The 22,064-nt window shown below is 45.9% G+C and overlaps 1 protein-coding gene across 4 annotated transcripts in view; it reads right to left on the minus strand.

The window, feature by feature from the left end:
• FYN (FYN proto-oncogene, Src family tyrosine kinase) overlaps positions 1-22,064 on the minus strand; it is a 204,077-nt gene that overhangs the window by 42,673 nt on the left and 139,340 nt on the right. For 3 of the 4 annotated variants that reach the window (XM_073675869.1, XM_073675868.1, XM_073675866.1), the window contains one exon: positions 369-626. In XM_073675869.1, coding sequence (XP_073531970.1) covers positions 369-615 — 247 coding nt within the window. In that variant the 5' untranslated portion in view covers positions 616-626. Of the gene's footprint in view, positions 1-368; positions 627-20,593; positions 20,720-22,064 lie in introns of all 4 variants that reach the window. The other variant, XM_073675867.1, reaches the window with a different exon arrangement.

Consider the following 22,064-nt stretch of genomic DNA (forward strand, 5'->3'; position numbering starts at 1 on the left):
ATGCTCGGGTGTTATGTTTCAGTCACTCTGTGTGCATGATTTGCGACAGTTTGACACATTTAATACATGTGAGGAATGCCTAAGAAACAGGCATTTCTCACATGTATTAAAGCTGTCAAACAGTCGCAAATCATGAGCAGGGAGTGACTAAACTTAACACCCGAGCACGCTGAAGATACTCGGAAAACACCCAAGCATGCTCGTAAATCTCGAGTAATGAGCATGCTCGCTCATCACTATTGATAAGCAACACATACTATCTTCATTTTAACATGACTTTTCATCACTTATCGTTTTAATTGGATTATTTGAGACAGTGCAAGGGGTTTTAGGACATATTAAAATGAGACAAAATTACTTAATCTTACCTGTTCCCCCTCTTGTACGCAAAGTTCCTGTGTGTGATGAGGAATTCACGCCCCCAAAGACTGTAAGTCCCTGCCCCGCAGACCCATGGAAGTTGTTGTAATTTGGAATGGTTGTCACAGTGAAGCTCGGATAGTGCTGTGGCGTGGGATCTGTCCCATAGCGGTACCCTAAGCTCTGAGTTAGACTGTTATCTCTCTCATCTGTCAGTTTGGTTGCTTCTTTATCCTTGCATTGCACACAGCCCATTATCTATATCCCTGAAAAATTAAGAAAAAAAACCCATAAAACATATTGTTAAGCAATTATATGTAACTGGAAAACAACAGCTTTCAGCATGCCAAGTCGTTACAATGGTGATAGTAATTACATTCTTCTAAATAATATATTACTAATTCCGTTTACACGGCACTCTTTAATTCTCCATTACTTTTCTAACAGCTGAAACCTACACAAAGTTATACTGCTAAAACTGCTCGAATTCTGTATCTGCTATGAACAATGGACTAAAAATATACGTTCTCATATTTTATGGTCAGCAGATGTAGGGTACCCTTAAAGTTACAGCATAGGTCGGGGTACAGCTTTTTCTCTCTATACAAATGACTTTGCCAAGCTTTTCTAAAGGAGAAAAAAGGAAGCACAGTCTCTGATAGCCTCTTACATTCTCTCAGAACAAAAGGTTTGGTCATGGCAAGATTCAACAATTTAATCATTCTTTGTCCTGGCAACTTCTGTGGGAAGAAACTTAGTCCACTCCAATACACATTGGATGGTCAGCCAGTCTGACCACTAAAATTAGATGGTTTGGCCAACATTATTCTGTTATGAACTGCATGAAGAACTTGCAGCAGAATTTATATGTCTGCCTCTAGATCTTCCTTCCTTCTCCTCCCCCCGCTCCATAGAGTTTAAAAAGCACCAACTGTCATCTCCTATCTCAGTAATGAGAAAATCTGTCTTGAGCATGAAAGATCAATGCAGGAGGAGAAAGAAGTGGATTTTTCTGATAAGATATATTACAAAGGTTCTTATTTTCACATGTACTAATGATTTATAAAATAAAATTTAAAACAACGGTTACTCTATAAGGGTATATATGTCCCTAAGTCAGGTTGATGCCCACTTAATACTGTATTGCTGTGTAAGCGAAATATAGCGCAAGCATAGCAATGACATCATGTACCATCTACACACAAGTCTCCTCTGATGAAGGAAACCAAAGTTTCCGAAACGCGTAAGGAAGTGAAGTGTGGCCACACGCTGTCTGCGGCTCAGTGCCTTGCTTCCGTTGCAAGCGATCTCACCGGCCGTTTAAAACATTAATGAAAGCAGTGTCCTTGGTACATGCAGTCCCTAATATCATCTGCTCTTTTATTGAAGTATGGTTTACTAATCAAACATGGTCACTTTTACACTGCAGAATAATATATGCAAACACCCAGGGAATCACACATTTCTTTCCTTGCCATTTCACAGTTAACTGTGCTGGTGTCAGCTGCACGGAGAAATACCCTCTCACCGCATGGAGAAAAGTAATCCTAAAATGTAAGCTGTTGGGTTGTTACTTGCATCCACCCACTGCTTAAGACCGAAAACTTCACTTTGTGCCAACTGAAAAGCAGCCAAAGGAGTGAAATGTGTCTGCAGCAGGCAGTGTGCCACGCTATATACTAATGAACGTGGGATGAGGCAGGGGAATGTTCTGTACTAATCTACTCAGAGATCATGTTATTCTCTAGCAGGACGCCATCATTTACTGCCTTGAATGTAGGCAATGGAAGGCGTAAGAGCACTGACGATCATATAGAGGGGAATCATAGCCAGATGCTTCAGCACCTGCATGGTTGCAGTATACATATAAATGATATGCACAAGTTCTCTAGGTATATACAGTCATTTTCTGTCTCTAAGAAACAGACTAGCTGCACTGCGGTATTAAAGCTGACCTGCCAGACGTACATAATACCCTATCCTAAGGATTCGTATGACAGACAAGGCACCCCTGGAAGAATTCATATGTACACTCCTCAACAATGAAATTCCAACACCAAGAAGGAAATGTCTTGGAATTATGGAAATCACAGGATCGTTAGACATGTTAATAATATGTAAATGATGGAAGAATGGAAACAAAATTTTCAAAACAACTTGATTTACTCAGTATCTCCACTCGCAAAAAATATATGCCCTTACATGAGTTGGCATATTATGAAAAAGGTTAGTGGATGTCTGACAAATATAATGCTCCAGTGGATCAAGATCCACTGCTGGCAGCTCCCTTTGTAATTGCCAAACTATGATGTCCAAGATGTGCTTGTTGGGAGACAGGCTGTACAGGCTGCAGCATGGGCAACATGCTACCTGGCTTTGTCAGGTTGAAAAATAGCCATGCCAATGATTGTACTGCCCAATCAATGTCACGCTGAGCAGCTAGTGTACCTGGAATAAAGATTAGAGGGGTCGTCCTACTACACATTAGGCCACCCCACACCATAATCTCAGGAGTTGTACAAGTGTGAAAGCCTCTTCATGATGTTGCTGACTTGGTCTCCAGATCTTTGAGGATAATCCTCCATTCCATCAGGGAAAATAACCTGACCTAAGTCCTCGGCTGTCCAATCCCTGTACTTCCTGCAAAGTTATTTTCTCTTATGAAGACCCCTTTAGACTGTTTGGAACATCTGTAAGAATGACTGTCTGGAGAAAAAAAGGTTAGCACCATCATAAATCCAGTTTTGTGCCAACAGTAAAGCATCATGAGACCATTCAGGTGTAGGGGCTTTTCATCCAAGGGAGTGGGCTCACACAATTTTTCCTAAGAACACTGCCATGAATAAAAAAATGGTATTTAAACATCCCCCAAGAGCCACTTGTCCCAACGATCCAGGATAATTTGGTAATGTACAATGCTTTTTCCAGCATGATGGAGCAACTTTTCAGAAGACAAAAAAGTGATAACTAAGTTGCCCAGTGAAGAAATCATTGACATTTTGGGTCCATGGCCAAGTAACTCCTCATATCTAAATCCTATTGAGAACCCGTGGTCAATCTTCAAAAAGTGGGTGGACAAACAAAACCACAGAAATTGTGATAAACTCCAGGCACTGATTGGTTAACAATGGGTGAGTCAGGATTTGGCCCAGAAGCCGATATTCAACAACTCAGGGAAAATTACAGGAGACTTGAAAATCAGGGTCAACACTATAAATATTGAGTCTTTGTATAAACTTGATGAATTTGTGAATAAAAGTATAAAAACATATGAAATTGATTTATTTTACTCACTTATATAGCGCCATTAATTCCACAGTGCTTTACAAACACGAAATGATTATAATTGTACATCAGTAACCATAAAAATATCTGACAGCAACAAACTTTATGAAAAACAAAATTATTTTTGTCAGCCTCAAAACTTTTGCCATGACTGTACATTAGATAAAAATAAGTCGATCCTGACGATTTTGGTGGAAAGTGGTTGACTATTACAGTAGACGTATGGGTTCTTCCAATTCTGCCTCATTAAATGATGTCAGGGGATAAAAGGATTAGTATTTGCAATTTAAACACCTGATCATTAAGTTTTTAGGGAGATAAGGCGCTAACAGAGGTTTCTGGCAGTAGCTTTTGCCCCTCTGACCATAGAAAACACTTAAAAGTCATCTGTCAGTAGAATCAACCTTCCTAAGCCACCTATATGGGCGTGGAGGTCATAGGAAGCTGAATAAATGGATACCTTGTTAACCGTGATACAACATTTTATTTCAGAGGAATCCACATTTTTCTTAATATGTAAATGAGCTGTTAAGATCTAAGGACTGGATACAGATCTCCCTGAGACGGTGCCTCTAGAGCTCATTATAAATGAAAGGGGAGTTACCAGTGTGAGACATGTAATGACTGACAGTCTGCTCTCCTGAGCTACATGTCTCACTCTGGTAACGCTACCTTTCATTTATAATAAGCTCTTGAGTCAGATTCTCATGCAGATCAGTGTCCGGCCTATTGTAAATATAGAAGATACTGAATAATGTCTTTCCAATCTATTGTTTTCAACTGAACATCAGCAAATCCTCTCACAGGGTGCTGACTTCTGTGTAAAGATGTAGATGGGACTTGATTTTGTAATTTGCCAATACTCACCATGATATTACTGTTATCTGTTGCTCAATAAATTAGGGTTATCTTAGTATAGTTGTCCAGGATTAGCAAAAAGGATGTCATTGTATCAAATAAAGTATATACAGTACAGACCAAAAGTTTGGACACACCTTCTCATTTAAAGATTTTTCTGTATTTTCATGACTTTGAAAATTGTACATTCACACTGAAGGCATCAAAACTATGAATTAACACATGTGGAATTATATACTTAACAAAAAAGTGTGAAACAACTGAAAATATGTCTTATATTCTAGGTTCTTCAAAGTAGCCACCTTTTGCTTTGATGACTGCTTTGCACACTCTTGGCATTCTCTTGATGAGCTTCAAGAGGTAGTCACCGGAAATGGTTTTCACTTCACAGGTGCGCCCTGTCAGGTTTAATAAGCGGGATTTCTTGCCTTATAAATGGGGTTGGGACCATCAGTTGTGTTGTGCAGAAGTCAGGTGGATACACAGCTGATAGTCCTACTGAATAGACTGTTAGAATTTGTATTATGGCAAGAAAAAAGCAGCTAAGTAAAGAAAAACGAGTGGCCATCATTACTTTAAGAAATGAAGGTCAGTCAGTCCGAAAAATTGGGCAAACTTTGAAAGTGTCCCCAAGTGCAGTTGCAAAAACCATCAAGCGCTACAAAGAAACTGGCTCACATGAGGACCGCCCCAGGAAAGGAAGACCAAGAGTCACCTCTGCTTCTGAGGATAAGTTTATCCAAATCACCAGCCTCAGAAATCGCAGGTTAACAGCAGCTCAGATTAGAGACCAGGTCAATGCCACACAGAGTTCTAGCAGCAGACACATCTCTACAACAACTGTTAAGAGGAGACTTTGTGCAGCAGGCCTTCATAGTAAAATAGCTGCTAGGAAACCACTGCTAAGGACAGGCAACAAGCAGAAGAGACTTGTTTGGGCTAAAGAAGACAAGGAATGGACATTAGACTAGTGGAAATCTGTGCTTTGGTCTGATGAGTCCAAATTTGAGATCTTTGGTTCCAACCACCGTGTCTTTGTGCGACGCAGAAAAGGTGAACGGATGGAATCTACATGCCTGGTTCCCACCATGAAGCATGGAGGAGGAGGTGTGATGGTGTGGGGGTGCTTTGCTGGTGACACTGTTGGTCATTTATTCAAAATTGAAGGCATACTGAACCAGCATGGCTACCACAGCATCTTGCAGCAGCATGCTATTCCATCCGGTTTGCGTTTAGTTGGACCATCATTTATTTTTCAACAGGACAATGACCCCAAACACACCTCCAGGCTGTGTAAGGGCTATTTGACCAAGAAGGAGAGTGATGGGGGGCTACGCCAGATGACCTGGCCTCCACAGTCACCAGACCTGAACCCAATCGAGATGGTTTGGGGTGAGTTGGACCGCAGAGTGAAGGCAAAAGGGCCAACAAGTGCTAAGCATCTCTGGGAACTCCTTCAAGATTGTTGGAAGACCATTTCCGGTAACTACCTCTTGAAGCTCATCAAGAGAATGCCAAGAGTGTGCAAAGCAGTCATCAAAGCAAAAGGTGGCTACTTTGAAGAACCTAGAATATAAGACATATTTTCAGTTGTTTCACACTTTTTTGTTAAGTATATAATTCCACATGTGTTAATTCATAGTTTTGATGCCTTCAGTGTGAATGTACAATTTTCATAGTCATGAAAATACAGAAAAATCTTTAAATGAGAAGGTGTGTCCAAACTTTTGGTCTGCACTGTATGTACTAATGTATAAGTGGCATTGTTTGTGTAGCAGCATAAAAGCCCACATAAACATATGACAGAACATGCCCATTTCAGGGCAACAGATGGGGGCTGTATCAGTCTGAATAACTAATGCAATTCCTTATATCTTTAGGTTTTTATGATTTTAAATACATTTACATCTTCACTTTGGACCTCCCATAAAATAACCATGAATAAAGCGGCTGCCCAGTCCAGTGCAAGTGCTGTTTTCGTGATCCATACATAGTGAGTCATTGTTTAGATGTACAGAGCAGCCATATAACCATCTGCCCAGAAGAATTTACAATTAGCATAGAAATTCTCAGACACAGACGAATCAGTGTTACACGGGTGACCCCCATGACTGGGTCAGCCTCTCAAAGGACAACCACAAGGGTAAATCATAAAGATGGAAACAGTGAGCGTCACTTGTCTGTCGGCCCATCTACTTAAAACATTCAGTCAGAATCCAATTTAAACTTTACTTCAATGACTACACGAGACGGGGCATTTTACAATTTGGGGGGCCGATCAAGTTATTTACATGAACTCGTGAGGTGGGGGAGGAATGAGCGGCACCAAGCTATGCTTACATTCAATGTCTATTTAACTACTCATTTTACACCTCTTTTTTTCCAGCACTCTGTGTTATTCTATAGCTGAATGTTATGAAGATTCAACAATCAACAGATTAATTAATTGATTAATCTTAGCAAAAATGAAATATATTTTCTACTATCACAATAAATCCCTTATATAAGCAATTCAGATCTACACAATTGAGGTGCCGAAGTCAACAAGTTTTTTTTATGTCAAAAAGATGCACATTTTATCAAACTTTGGCCCCGATTCATCAAGACCGGCAATTTTCTTGACTAGGGGACATATAGGAGTCAGAAGATCCTGATTCATTAAGAGGCTCAAAACTCTGATGAGTGGTGTTCGCCTCAATGCGCCATGCCAGAGATCTTACCCCATTCCCTGACTGGAGCAAGATTTATGCATAAGTTACACCACAGATGGTCATGAATTAAACAAGTTGTAGTATAACACCCCAGCTCCATCCATTTTGGTGAAGCTGGGAGAAACTGTTGTGAAAATACAGAAAGTCACAAACTTTTAGTGCAACTAACGAGTTGCAACTTTTTAAAGCTTTTTATGACAAAATTGCTTTGATAAATCGGGATTAGTGATGAGCGAGTATGTTCTGTTAACTCTTTCGGCGAGCATGCTCGGGTGCTCGCCAAGTATCTTCAGTGTGCTCGGGTGATATGAGGCATTCCTCACATGTATTAAAGCTGTCAAACAGTTGCAAATCATGAGCACGGAGTGACGAAAACATAACACCCGAGCACACTGAAGATACTTGGAAAACACCCGAGCATGCTCGTAAATCTCGAGTAACGAGCATGCTCACTCATCACTAATCGGGATCATTGTTTTTATGGAAAAAAAAGTGTGTGTGTGGAGGGAGCATAAAAAGTGGAAAATCAAAAGATAGAACTTTTATAAGTAAAAATGTGCCAAATTTATCAGACATTGAGCAGAACTTTCATAAATTTGGTGCAAATAATGTCAATGCAGTCACAAGAAAATTTGACCTAAAAATTACTCTGATAATGAATACCCCCTAAGTATCTAAGTACTAATAGAAATGGTGACTAAGCTTCATTATATAGTATAATATAAATTAAAGAGTACCTATCACCAGTCGGTGGCTGCCCTTTTTGATTAAAACATTCGTCAGCCACAGACTGTTACTAAGGGATCATGCAGACGTCCGTGCTGTGCAAATCGGTTCGGGTACGGACTGCTAATGCATGGGCTAGCCTAACCCGGGGGTCTCCTGAACGGAGCATGACAGCTTCATGTATTTCTATGAGCCAGTCCGTGCATTGTGGTCCAAGATCGAACAGAGATTCAATGATGTCTATATGAGCCCTTAACATAACTTATTAACAAAAATGCTGATACGAGACCATAAATCAAGGCTAAAGGACCTGACTTTCTAGCTGAAGTCAGGTCCCAACTTCTAGGTTGTGGGATCCAGTCATGCCAGGTAGGTTCCCATAACCCTCCACTGGTCCTCTCACCATAAAAGCTTGAGAACTTGCATGTTATCAGGAGATCTTGCATTTTGAAATAAAACAATTTCTGGGCAGTAGAGATGAGTGAACCCGAACTGTAGAGTTCGGGGTTCAGGTGCTGATCTCCGAACACAGACTTCTCATGGAAGTCTGTTTTAGTGTTCGTACTTCTGATGGAGAGAAAAACTCGTTGAGAGTATTTGGCAGTTCCCTAGCCCTTACTACGACCATTTTAAAGCCCTTTTACAGCACCAAAATTTTGGGTCTCCATTGACTTCTATGGGTTTTGGGTTCAAGTTCAGGTAGAGTTCTGGTACCCCAACCGAACTTTGGATTAAAGTTCGTTTGAACCCGAACATCCATGGGTCCTTTCATCCCTACTGGGCAGATCTGCAACTTCATTACAGTGTTATCGATTGGTAACTGCATAGTAAATGAGATGGCAGCAGCACTGGTTTACTTCAAAGCACAAGATCTTGTAATAACACGGGAGATCTTGTGTTTTCACAGTGAGGGACAAAGGCACGGAGACTTATGCAATCACATTCAGCATACATGGGAAGTTGGGACCCGACTTTCACAAGAAAGTCGGTCCTTTAGCGTGCATTAGGGACAATTATCCTCATACTTGATAATAAGTGCTATTTAGTAAAATCTGTGGCTGAGCACTATTTTCTTAAATAAAAAGGGCAGCCATAGACTGGTGGTAGGTTACTCTTTAAATAGTAAGAAAGCAAAAGATCAAAAAGAGTTTCAATTAAAATGTCCCCAATACTGAATTCAAATGGAATCTGTCAGTATGTTTTTGCTATTTAATCTGACAGCATCATACTGTAGGGACAGAGGCCTTGATTCCAGGAATGTGTCACTTACTGGGCTGTGTGCTGTTAAGTACCATCAGTGTTTTATCAGCAAGAGAATATAACTAGAGGACAACATGTGCAGACCAGTCAGGCAAATCGGTGTAACCCTGCCCACACCACTGATTGGCAGCTTGCTGAAAATGCAGTGTACATATGCAGCTGTTATGATCTGCTACAGGGACTAAGGAAAGACAGGAGAACTGTCCCTACAATAGAACTAAACTAGATCCCTACGATGTAACGGGGAACCTGATCCTGCGATCAGACCCGCTAAAGTCCTCGGCTAGTCTGAACGAAGACCTATAGATGTGAGGGAGGGATCCCTACAAGAACTAGGGACTGGGATAAGTTGGACACCTCCTAGCAGAAATAGTAGCAGTCAAAGACAAACACACAACAAAAAGCATAGAGGTCAGAAGACCTAGCAAAACTAACAGAGAACGGCAACAGAGCACCAAGCTAGCTCAAGAGTAGTAAATACAATGAAGTCCAGCAAGACCAGGAGGGCGGAGCCGGATTAAATAGGCAAAAATGGTCATGTGACCAGCAAACTAAAAAAAACCTAACAGGAGAGTTCTAACAGCAGCTGCCAGTCAGGGGTGTGCGTGAGGTTATAAACAGCCCAGAAGTCTTACCTTTGCTACATCTACATCAGACAAAACAGGGATTCTACCAAAACTGTACCAAGCAGCCCAGTAAGTGATACATCCCTAGAATCAGGCTCTCTGCCCCTACATCATGCTGCTCTCAGACGGAGTAGCAAAAACCTGCTGACAGATTCCCTTTAAGATAACATACACATTACACACTACTTTTAATTGAAGCCCCTAGATTGCCCTTTCATTGCCCCCATAAAGTATTACACCAACAAAAGTGCCCCCCCAAACACAGTATCATACCCACACTGTGAATTTCTCCACGCGTATGGTATTATGGCCCTACTGTACCCCCCCTCAACTTCCCTGGCAAAGTATGGTGACCCCAACACAGTATGATGCCCAACTGTGATGCCCATACAATCCTCCATACAGTATAATGGGCCCCACATAGTCCTCCATACAGTATAATGGGCCCCACATAGTCCTCCATACAGTATAATGGGCCCCACATAGTCCTCCATACAGTATAATGGGCCCCACATAGTCCTCCATACAGTATAATGGCCCCCCCATAGTCCTCCAAACAGTATAATGGGCCCCACTGTAGCGCCGGCGTCCCTGCCCTCTGCTAGGCAGGGACGCTGTTCCCCTCACCGCTCTGCTCCGTGCCCGGCGTCCTCCTCCCGCTCTGCTGGCAGCGCGCGCTCCTTCCCGGCCACTGTGCTTAGGGCGCGCGCGCTCTCCCTCCCTCTTAAAGGGGCCGCGCGCGCCGTCCTAAGGAGTCCCCGGCCAATGGCCGGAGGACTTCACCATATATAAGGCACCTCCTCCAAAATGGAGGTGCCCGAGCAATGTTGTTGCACTGTTCACTACTCTGCTTCAGCCCTCAGGTCCCGTTGCCAGTTACCTGCCAGATACCTGCCAGATTCCTGCCAGCTTGCTGTCTTATTCCTGCCTGATATTCTGCTACCTGCCTGCTAGCCTGAGGTCCGACGGTCTGCCTTACAACTCCTGTCAGTCTGTCTAAGGACCAGCTTGCCCGCTCACCTGGGAGCGCACATCAGCTACCTGCCTGCTAGCCTGAGGTCCGACGGTCTGCCTTACAACTCCTGTCAGTCTGTCTATGGACCAGCTTGCCCGCTCACCTGGGAGCGCACATCTGCTACCTGCCTGCTAGCCTACCTGGAGGCTCCGCCGTCACGTGCTGTGACCACCTGCCTGTCCAGTGACTCCTGCCCGCTCACCTGGGAGCGCTCATCTGCCGCCTGTCTGTTGGTCTTCCTGGAGGCTCCGCCGTCACATGCTGTGACCACCCGTTTATCCAGAGACTCTCGCCTGCTCACCTGGGAGCTCACGTCTACCATCAGCCGCCACAGGTCGTACCAACCCTTTACCCAGAGACTGCCCCGGTCACTTGCCGTGACCTCCTGCCCGTTCATCCAGAGACTGCCCCGGTCACTTGCCGTGACCTCCTGCCCGTTCATCCAGAGACTGCCCCGGTCATTTGCCGTGACCTCCTGCCCGTTCATCCAGAGACTGCCCCGGTCACTTGCCGTGATCTCCTGCCCGTTCATCCAGAGACTGCCCCGGTCACTTGCCGTGACCTCCAGCCCGTTCACTCAGAGACTGTCCCGGTCCCTGCTGTGACTGCCTGCCCGTCTTCCCTGGTCGCCACCCGCTCCCTTACAAGGACCGCCCCCTTGTATAGTAGCTCAGAGGTTCCGCCTCCCAGACCCGTTACAGTTTGCTCGGGCCATGGAACCCGGTGGCACCCAAGCTCCCTCGCTCTCGGACCTGTGTCATGAACTGTCCCGTCAGAGGTCCCAACAGGAGTCCATCCTGGGTCACCTGCGGAATGTCAATTCTCGCCTGGACACTCTGACTGCTCCGCCAGTAACCTCCGCCAGTGCCATGACTCGCAATCCGGCAGCTCCGCTGCCCACTAATACCATGGTATCCTACCCCGGACCACGGCTTTCTGCACCTCCTTGCTTCGGAGGCGACTCCGCCCAGGCTCGGGGCTTCATAAATCAGTGCACCCTGCACTTTGAACTCCTGTCTCACCAGTTTAACTCCGACCGGGCCAAAATTGCCTTCATCATGTCCCATCTCAACGGGGAGGCCCTGGCCTGGCTAAATCCTCTATGGGAGAGAGGAGACCCCCTGGTGTCCGACTTGCCTGCCTTTCTCACGGCTTTCCGGAAAGTCTTCGACGAACCCGGACGGAAGACCTCATCCGCATCATCACTGCTACGCCTCCGTCAGGGAGGTCTCACCGTGGGCCAATATGCCATACGGTTCCGTACCCTTGCCTCGGAGCTGGCCTGGGATAACGACGCTCTGGTATCCGTCTTCTGGGAGGGTCTGTCAGGCCGTATTAAAGATGAACTTGCCGGTCGGGACATTCCTACCACTCTCGATGACCTAATAACTCTTGCCACCCGGATTGACCTACGGTTCCAGGAGCGTGCCAAAGAGGTCACCCGTGAGAGGAGGTTTCCACGTCTAGCTCCTACTTTTCAGAAACCCGTCACTCCCTCCGTCTCTCCCCAGGTACACTCTCCTGAGCCTATGCAGGTCGACCAGACCAAGATGGTCAAAACCCGTCAGGACTTACGCCGTGCCGAGGGGAGCTGCTTCTACTGTGGCAGTAAGGAGCACCGGATCCGTGCCTGCCCGGAGAGGTCGGGAAACGCCTGTGTCTAGGTTCGCTCAGAGAGGTCGACCTAGACAAGAATAAATCCTCTCCATCTCTGCTGCTGTCAGTCTCAATCGTCTGCGGGGAGAACCGTTATTTCGAACTAGCCCAACTTGACTCTGGAGCAGCCGGGAATCTTATTTCACAGTCCCTGGTAGAGAAATACCGCATCCCCACCAAACCTCTGGCTGTACCCTTGTCTGTTGCTGCCGAGGATGGGGGTCTCTTACCATGCCCCATCCAACTCATCACCGAATCCATTACTCTGCAGGTGGGAATGCTGCATTCTGAGAGTATCTCCTTTCATGTTCTGCCTGGACTCTCTCACGCCCTCTTGCTAGGTCTACCTTGGCTCCAGAGACATGCACCCGTGCTTGACTGGCAGACCGGAGAGGTCCTTCGCTGGGGACAGGACTGCCATAAGACCTGTCTGGTTCCCGTCCATCCCGTCCGTCCTTCTCCTACCCCAGCTAATCTACCTGGACTTCCGATTCCTTATTGGTCTTATGCTGATGTCTTTAATAAAAAGGAGGCAGAGACACTACCCCCTCATAGACCATACGACTGCCCTATCGACCTGTTACCCGGTACTACTCCTCCCCGTGGGCGTATTTATCCATTATCCGCTGCTGAGACCCGGTCGATGTCCGAATATATTGAGGAGAATCTGGCCAGGGGATTCATCCGGAAATCTACCTCCCCGGCGGGAGCAGGCTTCTTTTTCGTCAAAAAGAAGGACGGTTCTCTCCGTCCCTGTATAGACTATAGAGGCCTTAACCAGATCACGGTGAAGAATAAGTACCCCCTTCCGCTCATTCCGGAGTTATTTGATCGTCTGAGGGGGGCTAGAATCTTCACCAAACTGGACCTCCGTGGGGCGTACAACCTGGTTCGTATCCGTCAGGGGGATGAATGGAAGACGGCATTCAACACCCGGGACGGCCACTATGAATATCTGGTAATGCCCTTTGGTCTCTGTAACGCTCCTGCCGTCTTTCAAGAGTTGGTCAATGACATCTTCCGGGACCTTCTTTACTCCTGCGTAGTGGTGTACCTGGACGACATCTTGGTCTTCTCTCCGGATCTCCAGACTCACCGGAGTGACGTTCGTCAGGTCCTGCTCAGGCTCAGGCAGAATCACCTCTTTGCTAAATACGAGAAGTGCCTCTTTGAGCAGACCTCGCTTCCGTTTTTAGGCTACATTATTTCTCAGACCGGCCTACGAATGGATCCAGAAAAACTGTCTGCCATCGAGAAATGGCCTCGACCGGAGGAGTTGAAGGCCATTCAGCGGTTCCTGGGCTTCGCCAACTACTACCGCCTCTTCATACCACACTTCTCTTCCCGGACTGCCCCAATTTCCGCGCTCACCCGTAAGGGTACTAATCCCAAAGAGTGGCCGCCCGAAGCAGAGGAGGCCTTTCTTTCCTTAAAACAGGCCTTCTCTTCCGCCCCGGTGCTGCATCGCCCGGACAGCAACAAGCAGTTCTTCCTGGAAGTTGACGCCTCCTCCTCTGGAGCCGGAGCGGTACTTACTCAAAAATCATCTTCCGGGAGGATGGTAACTTGCGGCTTCTTCTCTAAACTCTTCTCCTCCTCAGAGCGCAATTATTCCATAGGAGACCGAGAGTTATTGGCCATCAAACTGGCATTGGAGGAGTGGCGTTACCTGCTCGAGGGGGCTCTTCACCCGGTAATAATTTACACTGACCACAAGAACTTGGCTTACCTCCAGCATGCCCAGAGACTTAACCCGCGCCAAGCTCGGTGGTCCTTGTTTTTTGCTCGCTTTGATTTTGTTCTTCATTTTCGCCCGGCTGACAAAAACGTCAAGGCGGACGCCTTGTCTCGATCCTTTCTGGTGTCTGATCTCGAGGAAGATCCGAAACACATCATCGATCCCGCCAGAGTAATGCAGGTGGCTCCCGTGAGTCTAAATCGTCTCCCTCCCGGAGAGACGTTCGTATCAGTACCTGATCGGGAGAAGATCCTTCACTGGGGTCACTCGTCTAAACTGGCTGGCCATGCCGGTCAGAAAAAGACTCTCCAGCTTATTACCCGGCACTACTGGTGGCCTACCCTGCACAAGGACGTAATAGACTTTGTTTCTGCCTGTGTGTCCTGCGCCCGCAACAAGGTTCCGAGACATCTGCCAGCCGGTCGCCTCCTTCCGCTTTCTGTACCTGCTGCCCCCTGGCAGCATATAGCAATGGACTTTATAACTGACCTCCCAGTCTCTGCCGGTTGTACGGTCATTTGGGTGGTCGCTGACCGCTTCTCCAAGATGGCTCATTTCGTTCCCCTGCCAGGCCTCCCGTCTGCACCCGAGCTAGCTAAAGACTTTATTTGTCACATCTTTCGTCTTCATGGCCTGCCCCTCCACATCGTGTCGGATCGTGGGGTACAGTTCACCTCACGCTTCTGGAGAGCCACTTGTAAACTGCTAGACGTCACCCTGGACTTCTCTTCCGCTTACCACCCACAGTCCAATGGTCAAGTGGAGCGGATCAATCAGAACCTGACCAGTTACCTCCGGCACTTCGTTAATGCCCATCATTCAGACTGGGTGGATCTCCTACCATGGGCCGAGTTCTCTTATAACAATCACGAGAGCGAATCCTCCTCCAAATCCCCGTTTTTTGTAGTCTTCGGTCAGCATCCTCGGATTCCTTTTCCTGTCTCCACCTCTGTGGACAACCCGGCTGCGGAATCTCTCGTTAGCAAATTTTCCTCCATTTGGGAGAGTACCCGATCCGCACTCCTTCAGTCGTCCGAACGGATGAAAAGACACGCTGACAAAAAACGCCTGGATCCTCCACAATTTCGTCCTGGAGATAAAGTCTGGCTCTCATCTAAATATGTCCGACTCAAGATACCTTCTTACAAGTTAGGGCCTCGGTTCATCGGTCCTCTGGAGGTCATCAGTCAGATCAACCCGGCGGCCTATAAATTGAAACTCCCGGCCAACTTACGGATCCCTAACTCCTTCCATGTATCTCTCCTCAAACCTGTGGTACTTAACTCTTTTTCCAAGTCTACAGGTACGCCTCCTGCTCCGGTTTCTGCTGAGGATGAGTTTGAGGTAGAGAACATTCTTGCCACCAAAAGGGTAAGAGGAAAGACCTTTTTTCTAGTAGATTGGAAGGGGTTTGGTCCTGAGGAGAGAACGTGGGAGCCCCGGGAGAACATCCATGCCCCTCTTATCCTTGCTAAATTTCTGTCTGGCCTAAAAAAGGGGGGGCCTAAAGGGGGGGGTACCGTAGCGCCGGCGTCCCTGCCCTCTGCTAGGCAGGGACGCTGTTCCCCTCACCGCTCTGCTCCGTGCCCGGCGTCCTCCTCCCGCTCTGCTGGCAGCGCGCGCTCCTTCCCGGCCACTGTGCTTAGGGCGCGCGCGCTCTCCCTCCCTCTTAAAGGGGCCGCGCGCGCCGTCCTAAGGAGTCCCCGGCCAATGGCCGGAGGACTTCACCATATATAAGGCACCTCCTCCAAAATGGAGGTGCCCGAGCAATGTTGTTGCACTGTTCACTACTCTGCTTCAGCCCTCAGGTCCCGTTGCCAGTTACCTGCCAGATTCCTGCCAGCTTGCTGTCTTATTCCTGCCTGATATTCTGCTACCTGCCTGCTAGCCTGAGGTTCGACGGTCTGCCTTACAACTCCTGTCAGTCTGTCTAAGGACCAGCTTGCCCGCTCACCTGGGAGCGCACATCAGCTACCTGCCTGCTAGCCTGAGGTCCGACGGTCTGCCTTACAACTCCTGTCAGTCTGTCTATGGACCAGCTTGCCCGCTCACCTGGGAGCGCACATCTGCTACCTGCCTGCTTAGCCTACCTGGAGGCTCCGCCGTCACGTGCTGTGACCACCTGCCTGTCCAGTGACTCCTGCCCGCTCACCTGGGAGCGCTCATCTGCCGCCTGTCTGTTGGTCTTCCTGGAGGCTCCGCCGTCACATGCTGTGACCACCCGTTTATCCAGAGACTCTCGCCTGCTCACCTGGGAGCTCACGTCTACCATCAGCCGCCACAGGTCGTACCAACCCTTTACCCAGAGACTGCCCCGGTCACTTGCCGTGACCTCCTGCCCGTTCATCCAGAGACTGCCCCGGTCACTTGCCGTAACCTCCTGCCCGTTCATCCAGAGACTGCCCCGGTCATTTGCCGTGACCTCCTGCCCGTTCATCCAGAGACTGCCCCGGTCACTTGCCGTGATCTCCTGCCCGTTCATCCAGAGACTGCCCCGGTCACTTGCCGTGACCTCCAGCCCGTTCACTCAGAGACTGTCCCGGTCACCTGCTGTGACTGCCTGCCCGTCTTCCCTGGTCGCCACCCGCTCCCTTACAAGGACCGCCCCCTTGTATAGTAGCTCAGAGGTTCCGCCTCCCAGACCCGTTACACCCACATAGTCCTCCATACAGTATAATGGGCCCCACATAGTCCCATAGTCCTCCATACAGTATAAAGGGCCCCCATAGTCCTCCAAAAAGTATAATGGGCCCCCATAGTCCTCCAAACAGTATAATGGGCCCCCATAGTCCTCCATACAGTATAATGGGCCCCCCATAGTCCTCCATACAGTATAATGGGCCCCCCATAGTCCTCCATACAGTATAATGGGCCCCACATAGTCCTCCATACAGTATAATGGGCCCCACATAGTCCTCCATACAGTATAATGGTCCCCACATAGTCCTCCATACAGTATAATGGCCCCCCCATAGTCCTCCAAACAGTATAATGGGTCCCACATAGTCCTCCATACAGTATAATGGGCCCCACATAGTCCCATAGTCCTCCATACAGTATAAAGGGCCCCCATAGTCCTCCATACAGTATAATGGGCCCCCATAGTCCTCCATACAGTATAATGGGCCCCCCATAGTCCTCCATACAGTATAATGGGCCCCCCATAATCCTCCATACAGTATAATGGGCCCCCCATAGTCCTCCATACAGTATAATGGGCCCCACATAGTCCTCCATACAGTATAATGGGCCCCACATAGTCCTCCATACAGTATAATGGGCCCCACATAGTCCTCCATACAGTATAATGGGCCCCACATAGTCCTCCATACAGTATAATGGGCCCCACATAGTCCTCCATATGGTGTCATGGGCCAAATATAATCATCCTGAGGGCCAAATTTGGCCCACCGGCCAGAGTTTGACATGTGTGCCCTAGTATGAATACATTCAACAAATGCCTCTAACAGGGGCCATACAGTGGCATTTGCCACCCTAAAAATCCTGTTGTAGAAAAAGGATCAGTTTCATGTATATGGCTACTTACAGGATACCACTGTGCAAAATAGCTTTGTAGACTACACTACTCCAAACAACGGGATCCAGTAAAACAAAGTATACGTTATAAGTTTTTTACAATAGGATTCTACAAAGGATGGCTACCACTTTATGACATCCATGGGAATCGTCCTTTTATATTGGGATATAGGTTACCATGAGTGTACAAAGACAGTGTGCACATAGCCAATGTCACCATGAACTATGAACGTCACGGGGTCTCAGCAGTTAGCGATGTAGACTTTCATAACTGCAGTCATGTGCGTGAGGATAACCAGGGTCAACATTAGAAGGGAGTTTTTCTGTTTTCCCCAGGTACTTTGCTTTTCTCCCCTACACCAAGAAAAACCCCAATAAATAATGGAGATTGTGTGCGAAACTGGGAACAGTGAGTAATAATAACTCCTTTACCGTCCTCTGGAATATGTTCATGTTTCATAAGCAACAGAAATAAATTTATACACAATATGACCAGAGAGCAACACATGGATGAAGACTAAGTACTAATATTAATAGTAGAATTCTTTAGATTGTATGGAAAGTGGTATAGAAAGGAGAAGATTTATCCTTATAGTTACAGAAGAGGGGCAATACCTAATGCACTCAGTGATCTGGAGGCGGTAATGGAGAGTCTGTTGGCCCATTGTAACGGGTGTGTCAGATGTGACACAGTCGTCCTGCAGTTGGTTGCAGAAGATCTCTTCGTTTGGCATTACAGATACTTTCTTAAATCTGTCTCACTCTAGGACCCAGCGGCTACCTCCCTCCTGTTAATTGACACCAAGGCCTGGGTGTTTAAATACTTTAAGTTTGCTACAGGGAGGCGCTGGTGATATTCACGTTTCCCTTATGAAGGTTTGGAGCTATTGCAGTCTGTTTGCCTCCTCTCTGGTGCTAGGAGGACGTGTGGTGTAATGTCTCTGAAGTCGGATCAAGCTAAAAGCTAAGTTACTTTCCCCCGTGTTTGACTCCCTTGTTGTCTTTAGTTGTTAGTAGGGACTGACTAGTGCTCACCCCCCCTTTCCCTATCCAGGGCCAAGTTCTAGGGAAATACAGGGTTTAAGTTCCTGTGCAGCGATTGGTAAGGAACCAATATAGGGATGATGGGGGAGATAGGGTGATATCAGATGAGTCTAGGAGATCTCCACTCCCCCTTTCCCTAGCGTCTGGGCTCCCTTCCCCTAGTGTTGTACTTAGTCTTAACCACACCTTGCGTGACACCTATTGGGAGAATATATAAAACCGAGCACAGATGCAACAAGCCAAGAACATGCCCATGCAGGCATTAAAAGTGGATCTGTCAGCTTAAAGGACTATTGCTATTAGTCCTACGACAGCTTTGAATCCATCTTTAATTGTTTGGTCAATATAATTTTACTGCAAGTTTATGCAGCTGGGCATTAATAATGTGCAGGCAACATATGTTTTAGGGGAGTACAACTAGGAGAGATACTGTCATGTATAAAAAAGGCATGGACTCACAAGAGAGGGACGTAAAAACACCACTTTACCAAGCATTAGTGGGTCCTCATCTGGAAAATGCAGTTCAGTACAAAGAAGAGCCACAAAATGATAAGGAGCATGGAGGTTCTTAGTCATGACAAAAGCTTAAAAGAATTAAGTTTATTAAGGCTAAATTCCCACAATGAGCTTTTTGGTGGATTTTTGGTGTTGCAGCATTTTTGCACCTATTATTTAAAATAGGTTTCTTGCGTTTTTGATTGCATTTTTTTAACATGAGTTTTTATCGCATTTTTGATGCTACGGGTTTTGTCTGTTTGGTGTGTCATGGTTTAAATAAAGCTGCCTTGTTCTTGAAACTTCCTGGTATTTTGATTTCACTGAACTTCACTGATATACTTAGGTGCGAATTACATGCATTTTTTATGTGTTTCCGCTGTGGAAACGTGCTAAAAAGACATGTGCGTTTTTTACTGTCGGATTTTCTGCATCTAATGTTAATCTATGGGGAAAGTCAGCAGATAAAACTCAGTGTATCCGCAAGAGAAATTGACATGCTGCGGATTTGAAACACGCACCGCGGGTCAGTTTACACAGTGTAAATAAGAAGCACAGTGAGCAGGAGATTTCTATAAATCCCATCCACTTTGCTGGAACTGTAAGACACTGCGTTGTAGACTTATGAAGAGATTTCTAAGGGGGGGGACATGAATACCTTGTACAAGTACATAAATGGCACATAAAAAAAGTATTGTCAAAAGTTGTTCATATAAAGCCCCCTCTAAAGACAAGAGTGCACTCCCTCTGTCTAGAAAAAGAAAGATTCAATCTCCAGAGGACACAAATTCTTTATCATAAGAACTATGAATCTGTGGAATGGTCTACCGCAAGAGCTAGTCACAGTGGGAACCATTGATGGCTTCAAAGAGGGCTTAGAAGTTTTTTTTAAGAAAAAATGACATAAATGCTTATGTAAATGTCAAGTATTTTTCTGAATGTTCCAGTAGATCGACAACTGGGATCAGGAGGGAAAGACTAGGTCTTTTTGAGTGGACTGGATCATGCATTGTGGTTGTGCCCCTTCCCTTTATCATTTCTCAACCCTCTGTAGAATCGATGAACATTTGTCAACCATATTAACTATGCATCTATGATTCATTAGTGGTTGTTTTTCACTCCCTTCTCTCACCCGACGGCGCTCTCCATCTCCTGGTTCTAGTGTGGTATTCGCATTTCCTTTGCTGAAGAAATACGTTTCACTGTGCATGGATGGTGTGCCATTTATTTCAGTGTAATTTATTCTTGTCCATGGAGCCTAAAGAAGCCTAAGGATACAAACCAGCATGTGCCGTAATAAGCACAGTGCAGCTAGGCTAGCCGAAAGACTTCCATCTGAGCATGTGCAGAACTGGCGAGCACTGTTCACAAGAAGGTGAGACGATCAGTGAAGAATCGATCCACATCTCTGAAATTGGGACATAGGCTATAGGTCATTATAAAGAAGATATCATATTTTAACTACTGTGCAGTACAATTTTCACAATGCCCACTGAGCCACCGTTAATTATGGACACCATCATTCAGTGATGAGGTACATTCACATAACCATATTTTCAGTGCTGTCCATGAATAAACATCAAACATACTGCATTAGGACCAATGTTATTTACTTAGGTTGCTCAGATGAGAACTATTCTCTTCCATATTTCGGATGAAGCTCGACTATTCAAGTTTATGGGTGTGAAAAAAAAATCACATCCCCTATGGATCACCCGTATGGTATCTGATTTTTACAGATAAGTTTGACATTTATTAGCTTGGCAAACTGAATTTGGTCTTCTAAATTTTGTTCACTGCTAAAATATAAAAATGGATGACAATAGAGGTGAAAAATGTATAGATTTTTCTGAATGAAAATCTGAATTTTTTTTAATGCGTACTGTGACAAAGTCACTGCTAAAGTGCTGGAGGGGAGATATGTTTCACTAAGGCTATTAGCTTCAGTGATGTGAAACCTGGAAGTCTTCTCCAGCATGGTATGTGCTGAGAGGGTTAATCAGACATTTTTAATGGGCCAGGTTTTTAGATGAACAGCTGTAGAACGGGTGAGAGGCTGTTCACCATATCTCCACCCCGTGGTGTGGTCTGGGACATAAATGGCCATCCTGTTGAGTCATGTATTGTTCAGTGTATGGAGAGGCTAGCTCCAGAGAGAGAGGCTTGTGCTTTGTGCTAACCTGGACCGTGTACTGTTGTTAACCATCGACTGGCCGGACCACGGCCGACGTAAGGACTGTTCTGTACCTTTTCTTTTTCTTTACTGTTATGTCAGAAGGGCCGTGTTTATTTTATGAACTTTACCGTGGTTTATGCTGTTTTAAATAAACAAGAAATTTAAAGAGACAGTGTTCCGTATCTACCTCCGAGTGCAGCAGAGCGAGTAGCCTTATCACAGTACATATGAACTTAGCCACTTAAAGTAATTTTCTGTGACTTGATTCAGCAGGATCCAAATTGTAATGAATATAACTACCATCTGACTGTCCCCTGGCATCTCTGAATTGAGGGCACAAGTGATGAGCAGGTCGTCATGCTAGTATGAGGGAATTGAGGAAGATGAATGCCATATATATTATATGTATGGCCATACATGAGACACAAATACGATTCCCCCAAGTTTAGAGTGAAAAACAAGTAAAAAGAGTAGGAAAGGAAAAATATATATAAATATACAAACATAAATGTGACAAAAATTCACGCACGTAATGTTAGTTTAACATAACAAAATATCCTCCAGCTACACGAGATGA

This window comes from Phyllobates terribilis, unplaced genomic scaffold (assembly GCF_046119375.1).
Source record: "Phyllobates terribilis strain yellow unplaced genomic scaffold, ASM4611937v1 Scaffold_3__8_contigs__length_932513732, whole genome shotgun sequence".
Classification (NCBI taxonomy): Eukaryota; Metazoa; Chordata; class Amphibia; order Anura; family Dendrobatidae; genus Phyllobates; species Phyllobates terribilis.